The 18965-nt window shown below is 37.0% G+C and overlaps 2 protein-coding genes across 8 annotated transcripts in view; one reads left to right on the top strand and one right to left on the bottom strand.

The window, feature by feature from the left end:
- The window catches only part of LOC148875104 (putative DUF21 domain-containing protein At3g13070, chloroplastic), a 77215-nt gene extending 59466 nt beyond the window's left edge, over positions 1-17749 (top strand). The window contains exons 13-15 of one of the 7 annotated variants that reach the window (XR_016105241.1): positions 13559-13738; positions 15626-15690; positions 17485-17749. Coding sequence is in view for 5 of the 7 variants with exons in the window: in XM_088965367.1 (XP_088821493.1) it covers positions 13559-13738; positions 17485-17739 (435 nt within the window). In the remaining 2 variants the exon portion in view is untranslated. Of the gene's footprint in view, positions 1-13558; positions 13739-15625; positions 15691-15810; positions 15995-17484 lie in introns of those variants that run through there. The other 6 variants (XR_016105240.1, XM_088965371.1, XM_088965368.1 and 3 more) reach the window with 6 other exon arrangements.
- Positions 17750-17827: 78 nt separating this feature from the next.
- Positions 17828-18205, bottom strand: LOC148875105 (uncharacterized). The gene has a single exon (XM_088963611.1). The coding sequence runs from the start codon at positions 18203-18205 to the stop codon at positions 17828-17830; it is 378 nt and encodes a 125-aa protein (XP_088819737.1).
- Positions 18206-18965: the final 760 nt, after the last annotated feature.

Genomic DNA, 18965 nt, shown 5'->3' on the forward strand with positions numbered 1-18965 from the left:
AGTCAATGGAAGTTTTTCTCAAGGCCAAGAGGAAGGTGAAACATGTGAAGGAGGATAAATCATCAACTGAATCTCCAGGGTTATGGTGGTTATGGAACAATATGAGACCCAAGATAAGTGCAAACTTTATGTTCTTAGATACAACCAAGGAAATATGGGAACATGTAAAGAAACTTTATTCTAGACAGGACAATACTACGGGAGTATATCAGCTCTATTAGGAGTACTTTAATTTACAACAATGAAGTCAAACCCTTGAAGAGTATTATGCCAGTATGAGGAATGAATTTAATGTCTATCACCCCCTCATTTCAGATGTCAAAATTCAGCAACAACAATGGGAGCAACTTGATCTAACCAAATTTTTAGTAGGGCTGAAATCAAAATATGAACCGGTTGAGTACAAATATTGGGAAGCTCTGCTCTTCCTATACTTGAGGAAGTATTTGCTCGGCTCCATAGGATTTCTCTGGGACCCATAGAGAGTACCACAACTTCTGACAGATCAATGTTTGTTGTAGCGAGAGGAGGTGGATGTGGAAATAGAGGGGGAGGACATGCATTTCGAGGAGGCCATGGTAATCCCATGTTTGATCGTGGTAGTGGAAGCGGTGGAGGTTGTGACTCTGGGGGCAGGCCGTGGTAGAGGAAGAGGGCACACTACTAGGAATTGTACATTGTGGCAAGGAAGGACATTCAATTAGTTTTTGTTATGATCTACATGGCCCACCTTCCACATGGGCTAACCATGTAGCTGTTGGTAGTGGTGAACTGGTGATGTGAGTTATAATCAACAGACGGATCAAACACACTTTACATCTACATCTGCTTCCGGGAAGGAGATGATAGTGTACCGCGAGATTCGTATGAGAGGTTCCTTCAGTTCACTTCACAACAGAACACTGCTACCCTTGCTCATTCAAGTGTGGTTTGTCTGACATCCAAACTTTCTCATTGGATCATTGATTTTGGAGCCTTTGATCACATGATCGGGACTCCAGGTGTGTTCTCTTCCCTCTTTGAAACTTCCACGTCTCAAACTGTTACCCTAGCCAATGGTTCTTCTCCCATTTGTGGTGTTGGTAATGTTGATACTACATCTCTTTCTTTATCCTTTGTTCTATATGTGCCCAAATTTCCATTCAACCTTATGTGTATTAGTAAATTAACTATCACTTTTTATCATTCATCTTCTGTTTTTCAAGATCTCAAGATGGGGAAGAAGATTGGTGGAGGGCATGAAGCTAGTGGTTTGTATTATCTTGATGGTGGTGGATATTTAGTTGCACTTCAGACTTCTCTGACTCCTCTCCAGTGGTACTGTCGGCTGGGACATCCATCTCTCAAAGCTCTCAAGCTACTTGTTCTTTCTTTGAGTCATTTGTCTTCTTTGTAGTGTGAGTCGTGTCAATATGGAAAACACCATTGGGTTTCCTTTAGTCCTAGGGTCGATAGTCATATGTTGTGTCCTTTTGCTTTAGTCCATTCAGATGTTTGGGGTCCAATCATAATTTAGTCCTATAATGGTTACAAGTATTCTGTCATTTTCATTGATGATTGTTTAAGGATGACATAGATTTATTTAATGAAAGAAAGAAGCGAGTTGTTTTCTATTTTTCAAAAATTCCATGCTGAAATACGTATGCAATTTGGTGTTCCAATAAAAATTCTTCATTCAGGTAACAATAGTGAATACTTTCATACTTCCTTTCAACAATATTTGGAACAACATGGCATCATTCATCAGACCTTGTGTGCATCCACCCCTCAACAAAATGGGTTGGCTGAATGAAAGAACTGTCATCTTCTTGAGACTACTCGGTCTATCCTTCATCATATGAATGTTCCGAAGCGTTTTTGGAGTGATGTAGTGCTCACAGCTTGTTTCCTCATTAATCGGATACCCTCATCCATCCTTCATGGTCCGTCTCCCTTTTCAATTTTGTTCCCCACTTTCTCTTCATTTCCATTAACTCCCCGGGTCTTTGGGTGTGTGTGCTTTGTTCACAATCTAGGCATTGGTTTAGACAAGTTGGACACACGTTCTATTAAGTGTATCTTTCTTGGCTATTTTCGGACTCAGAAAAGGTATAAGTGTTACAATCCTATCACTCGGAAGCCATTTGTCTATCTTGATGTCACATTTTTTTTTTGAGTCTATGCCATTCTTCTCAGGTCGTGTTATGCTTGAGCCTTCACCTCCTCCAGTGCAAATTCCTATTGAACGACCACCGGTTCGGCATGTGTATACTCATCGACAGACACTGGCACCTCCTCTAGCTTCTACCTCATTTGCAAATCCTATAGTTGCTCCTATCCCAGAGTTGCCTACCTCTTCTGACCTAGATCTTCCCATTGCATTGCGGAAAGGTAAACGTAATTGTACCATACAACCCATATCCAATTATGTTTTTGTTTCTCATCTTTCCACTTCACATTGCTAGTTTATTTCTTTGTTGTCCTCTATATCTATTCCCAAGGATGTCCAGCAAGCTCTTATTTCAATGAGGTGGCATCAAGCAATGGAGGAGGAACTCTGTTCTTCAACACAACCACACGTGGGAACTCACTACTGTTTCTCCAGGTAAGCATGTTTTAGGTTGTAAATGGGTGTATACTGCTAAATATTTACTAAATGGTAGTGTGGAACAGTTGAAAGCCCGATTGGTTGCCAAGGGTTACTCTCAATTGTATGGGGTTGATTATATGGAGACCTTCTCTCCTATTGCTAAGATTGGTTTAGTTTGTGTCTTGATTTCCTTTGCAGTTATGTATGATTGGCCTTTATTTCAACTTGACATTAAAAATTCCTTCCTCCACGGTGATCTTTTGGAGGAGGTCTACATGGACCAACCACCAAGGTTTGTTGCTCAGGGGGAGGATGGTAAAGTGTGTAGACTCAAAAAGGCAATTTATGGGCTGATACAGTCTCCTTGTGCTAGGTTTGAGAAGTTCAATGAAGTGGTGAAAGATTTCGAAATGAAACAATGCCAGGTCAATCACTCAGTGTTCAACTATGATTCTAAAGTCGAAAAGATTTTATTAGTGGTTTATGTGGATGATATAGTCATAAATGGTAGTGACAAACTAGGGATTGAAAGGATAAAGGCCTTCCTACAAGACCATTACCAAACAAAAGATCTTGGGAAGTTGAAGTACTTCTTGGGTATAGAAGTTGCCAAGTTGAAACAAGGTTTAAATTTGTGCCAAAAAAAAATTCTTGATCTGTTGGAAGAAATAGGGTTGTTAGGTGTTGAACCAGCTGAAACACCCTTGAAACCAAATGCTAAGTTGAGCAGTGATGCAGGTGAAATGGTTGATGGTCCTGAAAGATATAGACGATTAGTGGGGAAGCTGAACTACCTAATCATTACTAGACCAAACATCTCCTCTATCATTAGTGTGGTGAGTCAATTTATGCAAAATCCTCGAATACCTCATTGGGGTGCAGTTCTTAGAATTTTACAGTACTTGAAGGGAGCTCCAGGTCGCGGGTCGTTGTATAAGCCAGGAGGAAGTCTTGAGATAGTCGGGTATACATATGCAAATTGGGTAGGCTCAGTGTCTGACAGGAAATCCACTATAGGTATTGCATGTTTCTTGGAGGAAATCCGGTGACATGGAAAAGTAAGAAGCAAACTGTTGTGGTGAAGAGTAGTGCTGAAGTTGAACACAAGGCCATGGCATATACCACATGTGAACTAGTATGGTTGAAAAATCTCCTGCAAGAAGTTGGATTCTCAATAAGAAAACCTATGAGATTGTACTGTGATAACCAAACTGCAATCCACATCTCACATAATCCAATTTTCATGAGAGGACAAAACATATAGAGGTTGATTGCCATTTTGTAAGGGAGAAAGTCCTTATTGCAGAGATAAGCACAAAGCACATTAGTTCGGGTGATCAATGGGTAGATTTGTTCACAAAAGGTTTGGTTTCGGGGAGAGTGAACTATATATGTAACAAGCTGGGATTATATGACATATATTCTCTAGCTTGAGAGGGAGTGTTAGAGTTGGCCGTGTAGGGGTAACTTAGTCTTTTTCATTTACTTTAAGTGTTGATTTGGAAATACTATTTTATTTTAAATTTCTTGTCCCATACTTATGTAGGGTTTAGACTCTCTTGTTCAACAGGTTTCTCCTTTCTCCTCTCTACCTCTGAACATAACTTGTCTAAGCCATCAAAACATCTTGGTTAGCCACTTAAAAGTAGAGCCCATTACTATCCTCTAGGTCACACACAAGTACCAAAAATTTCTCTCAAACTACCTAAACAATTGAGATTTATAGCATTTATTTGAAAATAACTAGATACTTCAAAATTATTACTCACAAAATGTCCTTAAGATGGTCTCAACTCTCTCAACACCAGTACCTTATAGTGTTTCCATATTCCTCTTCTTGCCCATTATTCATGGAAAAGTTTCAACAAAAGGGTTTTGCCACTAGTTCAATAGGTCCTTTTTTATGGACAAGTTGTATATTTAAAAATTAACACTATTGCTGTCTATAATTGACTTGCTAAACTGTAATAATACAGTGCTGGGTTTGGGACAGCTATGAACCGTGGTATTGAACATTTGGACAATCTGATGGTTTATTGGATTCCAAGTGGTAGAAATAGGTGGGGTCATATAAGAAAGCTCCCTACATATGTATGTATTGGTATCTACATTTTTCATCCTCTCATATGTTGAGCCTCTGTGCTTAGCATGCTTATAGACTACTAGATTACATGGGGCCCTTTAAAATGATTTTTCTGGAAGTTATGTCATCAAGTTGTTATCGGGTGCATCACAATCTCCACTAGGGCATATTCGATAGAACTCTAACTGTGAACAAGGTTTGAAATGTCGATGTCGATGGAAATGTCGCTTACCAAAATATAGGACATATGTCGGAAATGTCGAGGGGAAATATTGTAAAAATTAGAGACATTGTGGAAATATACAAAAATATTTTGTAAAATGATAAAAGAAGCATTAATACATATTTCTAGACTATTATCTTATTCCTAACCATTATATAAAGCTAAGAAACTAAGATCAATAACAAATTAGTAAATGACGATTTACTGATTTATTATGCATTTTGATGTTTTTACAAGGTTTTCTGATATTTTCATTTCTTATTTTTAGTTCTGAATTATTATAAATTCTAATATATTTATTTCACACTAATAAATAGAAATACATTTATTCTGATTTTTTAAATATTAAAGTTATAATACATTATGTTTTATTATTAATTTATTAAACTGATTCTCCTTTTTGTAGTATTAAGATTATGATAATTTCTGATTTCTTATAAAACTTAATGAATTTATTATGATTTTTAATACTAAATTTATAATAAATTTTGATTTAGTATAAAGTTTATTAAATTTATTCTATTTTTTATATTAAATGTTGAATATGGTTAATTATAAAATTTAATAAACATTTTCTGATTTTAATAAATATTTTAAAAAATACTAACTAGTTAATATTTTATTACTTGAAAAATATTTTATGTTTTATATTATAAAGTAATTAATTTATTCATTTGTTTTTATATTTTGTTAATTCTTTTTATAAATATTTTATTTGAAATATTAATGGAATAATCTATATTAATATACTGTATTGTATTAATTTAATATACTAAGATATTATATTTTTAATGTACATTAATTGACATCTTGCCGACATAATAGGAAAAACTGTATTTTTTTTTGGTTATTTGGACCGATTTGGTCGACATTTTCGAAATATAGGAAATGCCGACTGACATAGTGTAATTTTTATATTACCATCCAGTTTCATGTCGGTGAGCCTCGACATCGACATATGTCGGGCGACATTAGCGACATTTGGCGACATTTGAAACCATGTCTGAATTTTAGACAGTTTTGGGGGTTTCTTCATATTGCCTTGTAATCGTACAATAAGAACCAGCAGAGGCATAGGGATAAACAGACAAAATAATTGTAATCCTTATTAACTGTTGATCTTGGACAGCCCGGTTGGTTGGCATATTTCTTCATCTTACAACAGTTTCGAATCACTTCTTGCCTTATAGAGTGGCTATGGGTTTTTTACATCTTGAGGCACCATCTTTATGCTTATGTGGTGACAAGAATTTGATGTTTCCTTAACTTTCCAAAATTCTGGACTTGATTTTCTGTTTTGGGTATGATATGTGAGCAGTGTAAAGCATAAGATACATAATTTTAGTTTCAAACAAAGAAGAAAATAGGAGCTTGGCAGACAGCCTTTCTAAGCAGGGGGTTTGACTTTGTGTTGCTGATAAGAAAAAAAAAAAAACAAAGAAGAAATATGAGGGGTACAGAAGTAGAGAAAAGAGATCGATAATGGAGCATATATTGAAAAGAGAACAGAACAAGAAATGTTAGTGTAGAGATAGTAGTGTGTGAGGTTCCAACCCCACACCTATTATAGTTTTAGTAGTGTGTGTGTGTGGTTCCAACCACACTCTTATTTATTATGCTTTTTATTCCCTTTTATGGTTGGGCCGGCTGGTCCTTGTTTATGTTTATCCTTTTTTTTCTTGTTGGAGTTTAAGTAGGGGTATTAGAATAACTCCTACTATTGTAAGGAGATTAATGATTATAAATATCAATTAAATGGGGCGGCAGAAACACAACAAAAACCCTTCTCTCTTTTCTGAGAAATCTCTCTACGAGTTCTCTTTTCTCCTCTTCTTTTAGTTTTATTTTCTGTTCAAAACCTAAAACTGGTTGCAGTCTTGTACAACCACTTGGTATCAGAAGGATTAAGGCTTATCATGTGAGTCTGATCCAGCCAACCACATGAGAGTTGCCTAGGGCTGGAAGATTTAGAGGATCTTTTTTTCGGCTGATTCTTGGAGGTTATCAGAAACTGTAGCAGCTGTCCAAAGAGTGGATTGTGTTCTTGATAATCAGGAAGAATCAGAGAAAGATAAAGAGTCCAAGATCAGTTTCTTTATCAAGACTGAAGGTGGCGATCAGAATTTCTAGAGTTATTTTTTGGATCAAGATCAGTGTCTTCAGATTTTTCTGGGTAAGTTTTCATCCTTTCTTGAGTTCGGCAGCAAGGCTAGTTTAATCTAAGAGGTGCGGCTATAAAAAAATCTCTTTTTTATCCTTTTTAGGGTTTTTAGAGAAAACCTTAAAAGAATCCAAGACTGTTATTGTTTCAGATAGGTGGTTAGACTTGCTTCTCTCAATTTAAGTTTGACTTTGCTCTTTGGAAGACCCAGTAGAGCAGTTCTTTGTTTCAAGAACTACTTTTGAATCTGATTTCTGCCTACTAATTACTTGTTTCAAGAACTGTTCTTTGTTTCAAGAGCAGTTATTAGTTCCAGACCCAGTAGGCCTACTGTTATAGTGATTAGAAGGTGCTTTTTAATTAACTCCTAACCAAGAATGGGGTTCAAGAACCAAGGGGAAGGTGTTTTTGGGACTGGTGGTTCAGGAAACATGACTGAGAACACTTTTCAGATTACAACTGTTAAGTTTGATGGATCAAACTACTTAGAATGGGCCCAATCATCCATGATGGCCATTGGGGGTAGAGGAAAACTGAACTATTTGTTGGGAGATGTGAAGGAACCCACTAAGGAGGATCCCATTTATGCTAAGTGGGTTCAGGAGAATTATTTGGTGATGACATGGCTGTGCAACTCTATGCATCCACATATTAGCCAAAACTACTTATGGGCAAAAACAGCTAAGGAAGTATGGGATGTTATGAAAGAAACCTACTCCTAGCCCCTTAATGTTGCTAGGGCCTATGAGCTGAAATGTGAGGTTAAAAATCTCAAGCAAGGAGAGAAACAAGTCACTATTTATTTTGCAACCTTGAAATCCTTATGGCATGAAATGGACCACCTTGAAACGATTGAACGAGAGAGCTAGAGGGATGCACAAACTTACAGAAAACAAATTGAAACAAATAGTGTTTGAGTTCCTGGCTGGTTTGAATTCTGAATATGACATTGTAAGACAATAGTTGTTGACAAGAGACAGTGTGATTCTATCACAAGCCTATTCTGTAGTGCACAAGGAAGAGACTAGGAGAAAGGTTATGTTGCAACAACAACCTTTCGAATCAGCCTTGGCAGCAGTTAGACCCAAGAAACTTAAGAGGAACCTAGTATGTGAACATTGCAAGAAACCTAAACATACTAACGACACCTGTTGGAAGTTGCATCCTCATCTAGTTCCAAAGAAACTCAAAAACAAAAGGGTGAATGCTAATATGGCTGTTAACACTGATAGTATAGCCTCATCAGGCACAAAAGGCACTCCTCTAGACACCCTAGCTGTTGTCCGAGCTGCTCTGACTCAACTGGAAAATGAAGTTGGTAATTCAGCTCCATCTCCCCAGCCATCATTAGCTCCTCTAACCTCAGCTTTTGCTCATTCGGGTAACCGGGCCTCAGCTTACCATGCTTCAGCTCCAGGTAATACAGAACATTTTTGGGTAATAGATTTAGGTGCTTCAGACCATATGACCAGTTTATCTACTTTGTTTAGCACCTATTGTTATCCTTTGGGAGAAACAGTTTCTATTGTCGATGGCTCCCTTTTGCAAATCTCTGGCAATGGAGACATCAGATTGTCTGATGCCATCACCCTATCCTCAGTTTTGCGTGTTCCCAAGCTTAGTGCTAACTTGCTTTCAGTTAGTAGTATTACTAAAAATCAAAACTGTTCAGTAACCTTTTACCCTGATTGGTGTGTTTTTCAGGATCTGGAAATGAAGGTGATTAGGATTGGTCGTGAGATGAATGGAGTCTATCTGCTTGAACATCATAGGGGAAGCATAGTGAAGTTGGAAATTGTTTACCTCTCAATGTTGGAGTAAAATTATACTTTGGCATAACCTCTTAGGTCATTTATCTTTTGGGTCTTTGAAGGGTCTTTTTCCAAACTTATTTGAATCAGTAGTAGAACTGTATTTGTGTCTAATTTAAAGTGTGAAAGTTGTGAACTCGCAAAACATAGTAGATCATCTTATCCTTTGAGTAATAAAATAAGCAACCTTCCTTTTGAAATTGCACATACTGATGCTTAGGGGCCATATTATACTCCCACCATGGGAGGGTACAGATACTTTTTGTTATTTGTTGATGATTATACCTGTTTCTCATGGGTTTACCTTATGCACTCTCAAGATGAGGTCCCTTCTCTGACCTAGGCTTTCCATCATATGGTTCTAACCCAGTTTGAAACTAAGATCAAAATTCTTAGATCTGATAATGCCCATGAATACTTTGCAAAACCCTTGGCATCCTATCTCCTTGATCATGGGGTCATTCATCTAAGCACCTATCCTCATACACCTTAACAAAACGGGGTTGATGAGAGAAAAGCAAACATATCTTAGAGATAGTCAGAAGCATCATGCTCAACTCTAATGTTCCCATACGCTTCTAGGGGGATGCAATCTGTACAGCCGTGTACCTTATTAACAGGGTTCCTTCACAGGTTCTAAACATGCAAACTCCATTCAGTCTTCTGTATCCAAATAAGGACCTATTCACTATTCCCCTTAAAACTTTTGGGTGTACTTGTTTTGTTCAAATCCTTGGACCCCATCACTCCAAATTTCATCCCAAAGCTACTAATGTATCTTCCTTGGGTATACACAAAATCAAAAGGGATATTGCTGTTATGAGTCTGTTTCAAGGAAGCGTTTTGTGTCCATGAATGTCACCTTTTTTGAGGATGTGCCCTACCATTGTAGGGCTTCTCCTCAGGGGGAGAGTAGTGAGGAAGGGATTTCAATTTCAGCCCCAAAAGTTCCTTTACCTGTCCAAGTTATTGAGGGGGAGAGTTGTAAAGAGGGTGAGGGTTGATTCTCGTGTAACACAGAAATTGGTGGAAGCGGGTTGATTCTCGTGCTCAACAACAATCTAGGTCAATTCCAACATCTTCTACAGCCCCAGGTCCAAACACTACTACTACTCCCACAGTTGATCCCACTATTACAGATGCACAACCTTCACCATCAGATGATCTTGATCTTCCAATTGCAGTTCATAAAGGAAAGTGTCGTTGCACCTCATCCACTGCCCATTGCATCTCCAAGTTCCTTTCCTATGATTGTCTCTTAGAATCCTATAGAGCTTATTTGGCATGTATTGCTACTATTCCTATACCTAGAAAAGTACAAGAAGCCCTTTTGATACCTGAATGGAAGGAAGCAATGCAAGTAGAGATGGATGCTCTTATTAAGGACAACACATGGGAACTAGTTAACCAGCCTGAAGGGAAGGAGCCTATTGGATGCAGATGGGTGTTTATTGTGAAATATAATGTTGATGGTACTATAGAAAGGTATAAGGCCAGATTGGTTGCAAAGGGATTTACACAAACTTATGGCATAGACTATTACAGAAACCTTTGCAACTGTTGCAAAGATGAACACTATCAAGAGTCCTACTATCCATTGTTGCAAACTTCTCGTGGCCACTATTTCAGTTGGATGTTAAGAATGCTTTCCTCAACGGAGACTTGCAAGAGGAGGTATACATGGAGTTACCCTCTGGTTTTTATAGTATAGAAGTATGAAAGAAAGTTTACCTTTTGAAGAAGGCCCTGTATGGGCCAATGATTTAAAAGGCACGCCTCAGGCGCGTCTAGGCGCACAAGCAAGACGCATTTCAGGGTATGCACCTCACCTAGGTCCTAGGCGTAGTCCTTTCAAAAGGTGCATGCTTGGTGTGCCGCCTAGGCATGTGCCTGATGCGCCTTGCGCCTCAGCCCATGTGTGCGCCTTTTGAGAATTTGACGCCTTTTTGCCTTTTCTGAACATAGCGGTTGGGTCGGGGGTTCTGCCCCCAGATCCCCATGCTACACCCCTCGAGGAAAGCCTAAACAAATCCACATTTGGTCTTAAATTCTTAGTTTTCGCTCACTTCACTCGCTCACTGAAGCTCCGAGAACCCCTAATTTGGTAATGTTGTTCATTCATTCATCCTAATGAAATGTCTTCTTAAAAAGCAAGTAAAACTATAAAATCATTATTTTTTGTGTGAAAACTAAGAATTTAAGACCTAACATAGACTTGTTTAGGCTTGCCTCAAGGGGTGTGGCACAAAGGCGACTTGTAGAATCAGGAATCTAATATGTTTTACATTACATTAGCTACGTGAAGTAATGCAATTGAGTGAAAAAAGAGATTAAAGGCTTTAAATGCTTGAAAATGTTTTATATGTTTGATTTTATTTTTAAATTCTCATTTGAATATGCTTTACATAATTATATCTTATGTTTATGTATTTTGATTTTAGATAATAGGTTTTTTAAAATATTATTTTAAAATTTAAGTTTATATTTTTTTATTAATATTATGTTTAGTATTTTTTATTTTTTATTTTTATTTTTATTATTTTTATTTTTTTATTTACTTTTTAGCATTCTTTTATAATTTTGCGCCTTGCTTCAAAAAGGCGCATACCTTGCCTTGCGCCTTGCCCCTCAAGCGCAAATTGACCCCTGTGCCTTTTATGCACCTTGCACTTTTAAAACACTAGTATGGGTTGAAACAATCTCCGAGAGCTTGGTTTGATAGGTTTAGACTGGCTTTGGACAAATTCGGCTACATGTAGGCTCAGTCAGATCACACTCTCTTCTTTAAGAAGATAGATCTTTCCCTGATTCTACTTGCAATCTATGTAGATGACATTGTGATAACAGGGAGTAATGCTTGAAATTGAAGCTCTCAAGCAACATCTTCACAAGGAATTTGAAGTGAAAAACCTAGGAGAATTGCACTATTTCCTAGGAATTGAGGTAGCTTGATCTAAGCATGACATTTTTATCTCTCAAAGGAAGTATGTTCTGGACTTATTGGAAGAAACTAGAAAGCTAGGAGTGAAACCTGTTGATACACCTATTGAGCTTAACCATAAAATAAGTGCAAAAAATGGAGAACTACTTGAGGACAGGTCTATGTACCAAAATGTTGGTTGAGAAACTTCTTTATCTCTGCGTAACTCGGCTAGATATTTCTTATGTTGTCAGTGTTGTTAGCCAATACATGCATTCTCCTAGGACCACCCACCCCCTTAAAGTAGAGAGGATTCTTGCCTAGTTAAAGAATGTCCAGGGAGAGGTATACTCTTCAAAGAGTAGTGGTCACATGAAAATAGAAGTGTATACAGATGTGGATTGGGCTCGATGTGTTGGTGACAGGAGATCCACCTTTGGTATTGTGCATTTGTGGGGGAAAATCTTGTTTCCTAGAGAAGCAAGAAACAGAATGTTGTTGCTCGCTCAAGTGCAGAAGCAGAATGCAGATCCATGGCCAATGGTGTTGCAGAAGTATTATGGCTGAAATCCTTGCTTAATGAGTTGAAGATTGATTATGAGAAGCCTTTGATGCTGTATTGTGCTAATCAAGTTGCAATTAATATTGCCCACAACCCAATACAGCATGACAGGACAAAGCACCTATTATAGTTAGTAGTGTGTGTGAGGGGGAGTGTAGAAATAGTTAGTAGTGTGTGAGGTTCCAACCCCACTCCTATTATAGTTTTAGTAGTATGTGTGTGTGGTTCCAATCACACTTATTTATTATGTTTTTTATTTCCTTTTATAATTGGACCGGCTGGGCCTTGTTTACGTTTATCTTTTTTTTTTCTTGTTGGAGTTTAAGTAGGGGTATTAGAATAACTCCTACTATTGTAAGGAGATTAATGATTATAAATATCAATTAAATGGGGCGGCAGAAACACAACAAAAACCCCTCTTTTCTGAGAAATATCTCTACGAGTTCTCTCTTCTCCTCTTCTTCTTTTAGTTTTATTTTCTGTTCAAAACCTAAGACTGGTTGCAGTCTTGTACGACTACTGTTAGTATGAACAAAATGGGAGAATAAAATACATATTTTTTCGTGTACTTTTTACTTATTGCTTTGTGCCCAAAGTCCAGAATTCAACGAAATTTCAGTCATAATTTGGTTTCATGCTTTGGAATTCAAGACCCTGCTTGATAGGGTTATCTTCATAACCTGTAGTCTAAACTCTGAAGTGAGACAGTGGTGGTGGATTTTCTGTATTCAATGTATAGCACATTTTCGCATGCATTGATATTGATGCATCAGCATAACGACCAATGAGGGGGCACTTGATGAGCTTTTTCTTCCAAGAGAAAAGAACCTTCCTACTTTTATTTAAAGAAGAATACACATTTTTCATCCCATGTACAAATACCAGCAGGGTTCACATTTTGTAAGTTGGTGATATGCTTTGAGGTTTCGGGGAGAATAGATATGGAAAAAAAACAAGTAAATTTATTTCCTCCAGAAAGAAACTTCTAAAACGTGTTCAGTGTTCATTCAAGGAGCTTATTTGCTATTTGGTTCCAAATAATAAAAAAAAAAAAAACGCAAGGAAAAAACAATGAAGTTTTTTATTCATTTTTTTCTGTTTTTTCATCATCTACTCCATGTACACATTACACAAAATTGAGGGGGAAAGGCAAAGAAAGAAAGCAATTCTCTTCTTTATGGTTCCTAAAGAACAAATTCATATCCCTCCTTTTCATTGCCATGTTGCAGGGCCATCATTATGAAACAGTATCAGGTTTTGTCTGTGAGGCTTTTGGATATATTCCTAGAACAGGTGAGAGTATCAAAGTTGTACTAGAAAAGGCGAACCGAGAGGAAGATGATGAATACAGCAAAGTGGAATCTGACCACCAAGATCAGAAGGAAAAACATCAAATTTTTAAAATGGAGGTAAGGTTTATAATGTCATTGTTTCAAGTTATTTTCAAAGTCATTGCAAGCATGTACTTATTTTCTAATTGTCTTTTTGTTTTTAGTTTAATTAGCATAATCTGAAAGCTAGTTTTGCACATGCAATTTCTGCAGCACTGTGTTACTTTTCTCTTAACATAATGAGCCAGGTAATGTGAAATGTAGGACTTGGATGAGACACAACTGAGAAAGAAAATCTTTTCTGATTTATCTTATTTTGTTTACAGTCATGAGCTGCTGTTAAAGGTGGATGGATAGGCACCTAGACAATTCCTTAGGACTGGGTAATAGCTTCATAGGAAACTAGTATGTGGATTTGGTGGTTGGTTAAATGTGGCAAAAGGTGGCCTAGAACAAGATATAGTCTGGTGCCTGGAATTCTTCACCTTGTTTTGATTGTTTTATTTTTTCCAGGCAATTCATCTAGAAAAGAAAGATAAGCGACCCAATAATGTCTCATATGGCTGTTTGCTTGGTGGATGAAAAACCCCCACAAGTTTGCCCCATCATTATCTATTTTTATCCAAGAGCCTGACACATGGCAAGGCAGAGACTCTCTGAAATCCTTATAGTTTTGTCCTATCATATTCCGTGACGTGATTTCTTTCTTCTTCTCACCACATGAAGATTGCAGGATTTTTCTTGAGGTAGAGCCTAAGGCTGAGAAAAGAGAAGCCGTAATTATGTTTTTGTCTTAGGCCCTATTCAGTAGCACTTAATGCTGAAGTCCTAAAGTGCTCTGTACAAAAAATGGTACTTTAAGAGTGTTCGGTTCACTCTTTTGTCTTCAGCCTTGATGTACTCATCAGTCATCACTACATGTCTTTGCACATGTTTTTATCATTGTTTTCTAAAAATACAATCAAAACACTTTTCTCCTTTTATGTTCGAAGTCACCACATAGAATAATAATCTCCTTCTTCCTTCCTCCTTTATTATTAAAAATAATAATAAAATATTAACAAATATTAATAAAATATTCGAAATAATATTAAATATTAAATTATTAATAACACAAGTAATAAAAAATTTTATAATTAATATTTAGCTATTTATCAAATTCTCAATTATTAAACTATTTTTAATAATTAATTATTAGTTATTACATAATCACATAATGTTAATTACTTATTTTTGTTATTAATTATTAATTATTTGTTAATTAATTAATTACTAATTATTTGTTAATTAATTAATTAATAATTATGAAATTTATTGTATACATTAATTATTAAATTCTCAATTCTTTAAAAGATATTTAATTTTTATAAATTCCACTATTTATTAATCATTTTATACTTATTTAATTAATTGTTAATTAGTTTGTTAAACAGTCAAACAAAATTTCTCATATCCAAGTTAAAATAGTCAGATGTCAATTTTCTGAACTCAACATTCAGATTTTAAAACAACACTCTCTACATTCAGATATCAGCACCAAGAAAAGTTCACAAGCTCCAATATACCTCTAAAATTATTAGAGTGTCAGAGGCATTTAGATGTCAAACTTTAGTTTAAACAAACAGGCCCTAAGCCTGTTTGGAGTTTGTGAACAGACCCATGTACAATGAACTCAATGCTAAGGGCTTTGGTCACCTTTCAAACCACCAAGAGCAGTGATGAGTATGGATCCCATGGGTATTATATTGATTTTCTTATTTAATTTTTGGTCATTATCTATAGATTTTAGTTGCTTTCAAGTTGGGCAATTTTAGGAAATATTTAGAAATGTTAGATCTTTAGATATATTAGAAAATATGTTTTTCCTTTTAGAAGTCAACATCTCTTCTAATAAATTAGAGAATGAGATATCTATGAGTAGGTTTGCTTCTTTGTTTGGTGGATTTATTTATTTATTTTGATCAGTAACAGATTCTTTGTTTGGTGGATTCCAGACACTCTTAAAGGTTCAGACTCCTTCAAGCTATTAGGTATTGACTCCTAGGGAAGCCTATATAGGTTATTCTATAGATCTATTTAGAATCTGATTTGACTTTGTCCCTGTGCATCATATTTGCATTACAACATTGTGTCTTGTCCTACATTTTCAGTATTGGAGCTTATGGTTGTCTCACAGTTTTCTTACAAAGCGGCAGATCCTCTAGGAAAAGATTCACCAATAACTAGTGTTATTACGTTCTGCCAACAGTAAAATGGCAACTGTATGGTCTCCTGAGCATGTTCATACGGCCCCATATTCCAGTGGAATACAAGATTTCTAATGAAAAAATAAAAGATCTGTGATATTTGCCTTTCTTTATTCCATGTGATGCTTACCATGGTATCAGGAGGTGATATCATGACATCTAGCAGCAGCTCAAGACAAGTACGATGCATTTCTTCTTGTTCAAGTGGGTTAGGTCTTTCATCTCTATTTGTTTCTTGTACACCTAATCATGGCTTATTATAAGGTCTAAGGCCCCGTTTGGTTTGCAGAAATAGGGGTCTGGAATCAGAATCAGAATGGGCTATTCTGATTCCAACTGTTTGGTTGGGTGGAATCGGAATCCCATTCCCATTCCTGCTGGAATGGCATTCCCCCATTTGAGGGAATGGCCATTCCCTGCCCCTTTGGGAATGAAATCTTATTCCTTCTAATTCCAACTCCCATTCCCATTCCTGTCTGAACCAAACAGACTATGAGAATAGAACATTCCAATTCTGATTCCAAAGGATTTTGATTCCGATTCCGACTGCGAACCAAACAGACCCTAAATTTTGTATCTAATTATTATCTATTAGGGTAAATTGCAGATTACTATCTTGTACTTCAGGGGTAGTGGCAATTACCCCCTGAACTTTCAGATTCCAACAAAGACCCCCTTTCCGTTGAGTGATGGAAAAGTTAATTTACCAAAATACCCACTCGAGAAACTTCTCTAAAATGGATTTACAACCAAAAAAAAAAACAAGAAACTTCTATGATAACCTGGAATTCAGCAAACTCAACATGCAATTAATATCAACTAAGCAAGTAACAAATGGAAACCGGAAATGACACTAAAAAATCGTTGGAAAAAGGGTAATTTGAGGATTTAGAAAAGTTTAAACAGTCACATGAGAATCTTTTTCAAAGTTAGCTGATGGAATGCTAACAGAAGGGGTCTTTGTTGGAATCTGAAAGTTCAAGGGGGGTAATTGCCACTACCCCCAAAGTACAGGGTAGTAATCTGTAATTTACCTTATCTATTAGTAGAGGTTTCCATATCAATATCATTTTTTATATCCATGACCCTTAGCCTTGCCCTTAGTTGATTAGCCTAATTCTGAACTGTTGATATTACCTACTAGATAGTCCCTTTATTACTCTAACTTAATTAATGTAATTAAGCTGTTTTCTATTTAATTATTTTAAAACAAAGTTTGGGAATACTTACTGTTGAGCCCTCTGAGTAGTCCCTACTGTTGTCCTTTTCATGGAAGGGTGCTCACTACTTGTTTTTAAGAATTCTTTAAAAAATACAAGGTTCTCCATTATATGAATTCACCAATTTGCCAATTGCTAATAGCATCACTCTTAGTTTTTTTTTTTTTGATAATTAATAGTACATGGAAGACTTCATCATTCACCATCTATGTCCCTCATTGACTGTTTTTTCTTGGTGTAGCCTACACTAAATTGGTGCTGTGGTCCATACGTGAACAGTCAATGACAATGCTTCAGTTTGTGTAGGATCAGTTCACCTGACTGATACATGATTTTATATTTTTGTTGTGGGATGCAGATATTGGAAGGAAATGCAAGAAAAGTAAGTGCTGTCCGATTTGAAAGGATAAATCACGACAATGCAAAACCGGAGGCCAAGGAAGTTACTCGTTTAGTCCCCAGAATCATGAAAAGGAAATGGACTAGTGGTGGCGAGGAATTTGATAAGAATGACCACGATGATATTCCATTCCGTGAGAGACTAGGGGATGGGCACTCTGATGGCTATGTAATTGCTGAACATGAAGATAATTATGATAATAACAGGAAATAGTAATTACATACTTCCAGTTCTTCCCATTGTTACAGCACTAAAAATAAGCAAAAGAGAACTAAAAAGGAAACTAACATATAAGGTTTGTTTACAGGTGAAGAGAAGTATCAACGTCCGCATCATCAAAACTTTTTGGTGTATCCATTACTGCCCTATCTCTGGGCCATAAGTTGTTTAAGAGTGGGGTCTCAGTGGCCTGGAAATCCACATGACTTGCCTGTGAGTTGAGATGGTTGGGGAGAGAACCTTGAAGAGGCGGGCTATGAGGAAGGATCAAATCAGGGTGGAAGAGCATCCTAGCTTCGTGAGGCATGTTTGGAGCAACCCGTTCAGACTCTGGAGTAAACAGTCTCAGGAGCTCTTTCTCCTCTCTCATTTCCTTCACTCTCTGTAACTGTCTGAATCTCTCTTGCAGGAGAGCAATAGATGAATGGACGATGGTGGGATCACTACTCTGCCTACCCATTGGAGGGAGAATAATGTTGTAGTGAACCTTGAACTAGTGGGAGTGGGGGAGAGCATTTAAGGAGCCTCAAAGAGCTGCGTCTATATATAGTAATAGATTCTGTCTATTTGCATTAGTTAATGCATTTTGAGTCCTCTGATTGATTCTCTGGATTATTATCTAGTAAAGAGAGGAGAATCAGCAGCGGAGTTGCAAAATCCAAGTAGAAAAGGCTATGTTAGGCTAATCTAAGGAGGTTTGGGTTTGGTGGACGTGAGGGGCAGAAAGACTTTTTATGGTAGAAAATGGTGGGAAGGAAAGTCCAAAGAAAGATGGAAGGTAGTGTATGGAGGAGTGTCATTAGAGGAATAAAAGGTTGGGTGATGCTTTGTCGGTTTGTCTCAAAGAACCCTTTTGGCGTTGGAGAAGATGGATACCATTTTCTGGTTAGCTGCTTTGGAGGGATATTGTTTTTCTTTTTCTTTTTTCTTTCCTTCTTTTGCGCTTTATTTTATCCTTTGTGGAGTAAAGAGAAAAGAGAGAGAGAGGTGAGGTGAGGTTGCCTACTACCTAGACAAGACAAGGGTTGGAAGAGGGAATAATTTTTGAAGTTGATGATAGTTTTTGCTTGAACCCAAATATGGATGAGAGAGAAAGAGAACCCAGCAGCATCAGGAAGCGCTCCCTCTCCTCCCCAAATCCCAAGTCCCCACCCAACCCCACCACAGGGGGAAAGGGAGGAAGAACCTAGAACGTGCTGGCGCTCCTCTTTAGATGGAGG

This window comes from Nelumbo lutea, chromosome 1 (genome assembly GCF_056320005.1).
Source record: "Nelumbo lutea isolate HS-2025 chromosome 1, American lotus-T2T, whole genome shotgun sequence".
Taxonomy (NCBI): domain Eukaryota; kingdom Viridiplantae; phylum Streptophyta; class Magnoliopsida; order Proteales; family Nelumbonaceae; genus Nelumbo; species Nelumbo lutea.

Excerpts from the sequence above, each read along its gene's own strand:
- LOC148875105 (XM_088963611.1), bottom strand. The coding sequence starts at position 18,205 with ATGGGTAGGCAGAGTAGTGATCCCACCATCGTCCATTCATCTATTGCT.